The sequence below is a fragment of the Primulina eburnea genome, chromosome 8 (assembly GCF_022965805.1).
Source record: "Primulina eburnea isolate SZY01 chromosome 8, ASM2296580v1, whole genome shotgun sequence".
NCBI lineage: Eukaryota > Viridiplantae > Streptophyta > Magnoliopsida > Lamiales > Gesneriaceae > Primulina > Primulina eburnea.
In genome coordinates, this window is record NC_133108.1 from 5804257 (window position 1) to 5809647 (window position 5391).

The 5391-nt window shown below is 32.7% G+C and overlaps 1 protein-coding gene across 1 annotated transcript; it reads right to left on the reverse strand.

The window, feature by feature from the left end:
• Positions 1–1672: 1672 nt before the first annotated feature.
• LOC140838695 (prefoldin subunit 6-like) lies at positions 1673–4043 on the reverse strand. Its single transcript, XM_073205183.1, has 5 exons — positions 3856–4043; positions 3695–3765; positions 3464–3588; positions 2472–2532; positions 1673–1986 (listed from the first exon to the last, which is right to left on the reverse strand). Exons 1-5 carry the CDS (start codon positions 3932–3934, stop codon positions 1930–1932), a joined length of 393 nt encoding a protein of 130 aa, XP_073061284.1. The 5' UTR covers positions 3935–4043; the 3' UTR covers positions 1673–1929.
• Between the last annotated feature and the right edge of the window lie 1348 nt (positions 4044–5391).

Below are 5391 nucleotides of genomic sequence, written 5' to 3' on the forward strand. Positions count from 1 at the left end.
TGACTTGGATAGGGATGTAAACAAATCAAACCGTTTGCGAGCTATTCGGAGCTCGGCTCGATAAAAAACTTGTTTGAGTTCGTTTGTTAATCATATCAAACCAAGCTCAAGCTCGATTTTGAGCTCGACAACTTAATCAAACCAAGCTCAAGCCTCAGCGTATTCGGCTCGTGAGCTCGCAAACATGTTCGTTAATAGGCTCGCGAGCTCGAACTCGGCTCGTTTTGGCAGCTCGTAAGCTCGAGCTTGACTCATTTGTTGAGTTGACAAATAAAAATATTAGTACTAATAAAAGTTAAACTTTTATGTCTAATATAAAATTAGTTCATATATATATTTAATTTTAACAATATCGAATCAAGCTCAAATTCGAGCTCAATTATATGTTTTACGAGCTCGAAAACGAGCCGAGCTCAAGTCAAGCTTGTTAAATATGATAAACGCGCTATTAATAAACCAAGCTCGAGCCCGGCTTGATTAACATGATAAACGAGCTTTTAACGAGTCGAACTCGAGCTTTTCACAAGCTTAGTAATTTCAAGACAAGTCGAATTCTAGCTTGATGATAAAAGTTCGAATAAAGCTCGAACTTGAGCTCGAGCTCTATCAATCTTAAACGAGCCAAACTCAAGCCAGATGATAAAAACTCGAATCAAGCTCGAGCTCGAGCTTGAGCTTGAATTAATCTTAAACGAGCCAAGCTCAAGCCTGATACTGTTCGACTTGGTTTGGATCATTTACCTCCCTAGACTTGGACAATTATTACCACTTAGCTTTTGGGGTTGAGTTAGGTTCAAGTTTCCTTCTTACCACCAACCTAAAGTATGGGCAGCAGTTGTTAAGATCAAATTCAACCATCCGAAGGATTGTTTCATTGTTTTGCAGAACAAGAAAAGTAAGACGTAACAAAAAATACAGTTGATTTTATTCTTCGTACTTCATGACAAGAATATGACATTCAGACATCTGAAAAAATGAACGTCGGTATCCTAGGAGAATTCAAGTTAAACTTTAATTTGTAGGTTCTAATCTAAAATGTTAATGACATGGAGATCGTCATCAGAAATATTATTCCTTATCATCGACCCGGCTTCATCTTAAAACTTCCTTAAATTCTACATCATCACTCATCTAAATCTGTTTAAGCATCAAACCAGAATATTTTTGGTGTCTAACAACCTTGTGATGTTTAAAGGCTATAACTACTGTGTTTCAAACCAACATAAAACTTTTATGAACGTGCTAATACACATGTTCTATCAAAAAAACAAAAAACAAAATGCAACTGCTAACATTATGTTTCCCTCAACAAATCATCTACCTCTGCATCACCAAACCGTGAGAACACCCAAAAGCAGATAAAATATTCATTTCTTGTATAATTTTATGTTTTCCTTCTCCCTAAAATCACGAAGTCACGTCTCAATCAAAATTTTGGGGGAAGAAATCAGACCTTATAAGTTTTGGCAGAGGCATCTAGTTCTTCAACAGAATAAACAAATGACAAATATTCAAAAGAAATCAGGAAGAACCGCTCATTGAGTAAGCAACTAGTCCTGAATTTTCAAATTAATCCTTTTCATTAGGAATTCGACTTATAAAGCATTCTTATGACTAAAAACACCAAAAACCCCGCAGAAAATACTGATATGGGTTCGAATGAACAATCATCTACAGTGAACAACATTCTAATGATGCTATGAGAGCACCATCGAGAATTACCATCCAAGCATCAAATTCATTCATAAACAAATTATCAAGTACTAATAGGTCACTTCATGGATGCAGAGATTGAGTTGAATTATCAGTAGTCGCCTACAAAATGATATTTCATTGCATAGACTGTGATTTAAACAATACATCAAGTACAATGACACCAAAACCCATCAAAGTGACAGCCACCATATCATGCTTGCTGACTCAGGTAAATTATACCTTGCCTTTTCCAGCTTGTAGAGATTGGATTTTTTGTTGTACTTTAAATATCTGTAAATTGAGGATATGTAGAAGGCGTTAATGCCAGCTAGTTCAGAAAGGGGAAAACGAAACAAATTGAACAACATAAGAGATGAATTAAAAAATTAGATCACATTAGATTTCATAATAAACTAGAGGTTTATCAGCAACAGTTCAAAACAACATCAATGCAAAGAATATAAACGTAAACGCATGTTTCTTGGAATAAGTATAGTGAAGGTCCGTTATTTGAGCAATTAAGTTTGAAAAACTGTCAGGTATGCACAAAACTTTCAATTAAGTGCGTACATAAGATATCATCATCCACCGAAATTCTAACTTCAGAGTTCAGATGACAGCACCAGTATTTTGTTACAAGCTCCAATGACAATGAAATACTATTGCTTAATCAAACTCCAGATTAGAAAGAAGCCAAATACCATGTGGGAAAAAAATCATTTAAAACCACTACTATAGAACTCAAATTGATTGGAAAAGCTAGACGGGTTACGAACCGCTTCTTTCTTGCTGTTCTGCTTTTCTTCTAAATCTTGGAGAGTAGAATCCAAGCGCTTCCTGATCCAAGAACAGAAATTTAGAACCAATAGTAGACGAAACAAGAGCAGCAAGGAACAGAGAAGAAATTGTCCAGCAAGAAATCTCTTGCAGCTCCAAGTTGATTAAGTACAAATGCTTAATTATCAATTGACTTATATATCATGTGATTACTTCACAAGCACAAAAACAGTTGTGCAATTGACAGCCATGAATGACACTCACAGAAAATGCATCACTGGTCAAGCATACCTTATATGAAATGATATTTTTAAAAAAGAAAAAAAAAATATTAACCTCCATAAGGCTAACTACGAAAAGTAAACATTTTCTTATCGCAAGAAATTAATACCCTTCAATAGTGCACAGAGACAAGTCAATTTCTGCAGCACTTAAACCTCTACCACTCTGAAAAATCCTAAATTGTGAGTAAAGGTGACAGCTTCCCTTCGACTTTAGTTTAAATCAGTATTATGACAGGAGATAATAACCCTCTAATAAACTGGCCAATAATAAGCTTTATCCGTGCTGAATAAGGCCTTTTTATCCTCAAAAAATTCACAGATCATTTGTTGTTATTTACTGTTCTCCTTCAAATTTGAGTTATACGTCAACTCGAATTTTGGTCCAAGCTAATGACTCAAAATTTGGGAGGAATCAAAACTGAATTTTCAACACTCTTTGAACTCATAGAAAGGGGAAAAACAATAATTTCTGCCATAGACGTGCACGTTCCCCCTAAATTTAAGCAAAAAATAAAAACACGGCTAGAGTTCTCCATTATCTATCGCATGAAAATAGTCAGGAGGACAACAGGTAGCACTATAATGTCACGCTCATAAGCTTCTAAGAAATACAAAACAATCTCAAAGAAACGAGTCTAACAAAGCATTTCAAAACACTATAATCTTCCAACTGTCAAACAAACGTCAATGGCTGAAATCAAGCATACAGCTCAGCAGAGATGTATTCAATCCGCTTGCGAACATTAGCATTTGCCTCGGCCAAGTCCTGCTTCACTAGCACGGGACCAATCAATTTGTACACATTCGCTTCGGCAGTCAACAGATCCAGTTCCTTTAGAAATAGCACCATAAATCGGTAAACGAACAAAACATTAATCAGAAACAAAATTCAAGCGCGTGGAAATCGCAACACAGTGAGACGATAAAAGTGGACCTACCTTCAGAACTAGCTCGTTTTCGCCTAGCTGTATAGTATATTTCTTTCTAATTTGGTGATTCTTAGAAATATCTGTACAATTGAACACAGATATTTGAAGCGAACAACCTCGAAATTAATTAAAAATTCGCGCAAACGATAAACAAGATGTGAAAAAACAACCTTTCTGAAGTTTGTTGAGATCGTTGGCCTTGTTCTCAAGGTCTTTCTGTAACTCCTTCGCAGCGGCCGGAGATCCCATCGCTTCACCGCCTCAAAATGCCGGCAGTATCTTCCACTTCCCGAAGGCGACAAAGCCGATTGGCGGAATAGGTAATGACAAACCCCGTCTTCTTCGCATTCCTATTTGGACTTTAGAGTCCAATTGAATATGTTTCTTGGCCCATTGTTCAGATTTCAATCTATAAGCCCATCTATTTAATGAACACTTATAGGGCCCAGTATTGAATTTTTTTGGGCCAAAAATACATAATTAAATTGAATAAAAATGAAATACAAAACATAGTAAATTAGAAATTAAAAGTGGAGTTTGCCATTTTATCAAAAAAAAAAATTGACATAAGTATAATAAAATACTGGTAACTCTTTTTTCTAACTATTTTATAACAATTATTATAGATGTATGTAAGTTTTAAAATAATTTAAATTAAAAATTTTCAAAGTCCACTAAGTATCAGAAATATTGGAAGTCATTTAAAATCCTTTTAAAATGTATTTAAAAATAAAATTAGAAACGACTTTGGAATTTTAAACATCCGTCTAAAATTTATTTGCCAAAAATACATAAAGAAATTGAATTTTAAATATTTTTTAAATTTTTTTTCGATTAATTTAAAAAAAATTATATGACGATAAATAATTATTAAGTCAAATATACAACTAAGTTTTTTTAATCATATTAATAAAAATATAATAAATAAATATTTGTCACTAGAGCTTATAATATTATTTTTGGACACCAAAACAAAAATAATCATCAATATTTTTTTTTTAAATATGATATCATACACTGAATTCGAAAAAATGTTTAACGAGAAAATTATAGATCATAAAAAAACAAATCTTTTGAAAAATAAATGATGGTCGAAGAATCGATAACATTTTCTAACAAGTTTCGTGTCTTTTCGCATCGTACTTTAAATTAAATATAAATAAACAATTTTTTTAGCAATATATTTTAGATGTCTATATAAATTTTTTATTGAGTTATAAAATTAATAATATTATAATATATTTATAATTTGGATATTTTGTCACTAGTTTAACGACGGAATACCTAATTCAGTGCTCACTTTAGAGACGGATTTAAATAAGTCGTCACTAAAATAATGAAAGTTCATTTAAAACCATGGTAATTTACCCATGGTTTTACGAAAATCATAGAAAAATTCAATTTAACGACGATTTTTTAAAATGTCAAAAAAAACAAGTGCTTTGTAGTGTAAAATAATAATAAAAAAATAAGTTTGGGTAGTGTATTCAATTCCATTTGAAAGAATAATTTTAAAAATAAATTTGACCAATATTATTTTGTTACATATACCGATAAAAAAAATATAAATAACAACTATGTATAAATAAATGTGTGTAACAAGTGTGTGCGACAAATAGCACCACTAAAATTTATCCAGTATGGTCCTCCCACAGTCCATTGAATCCATTATTGTCAGCTATATATGATCCAAAATTTTGAATCCA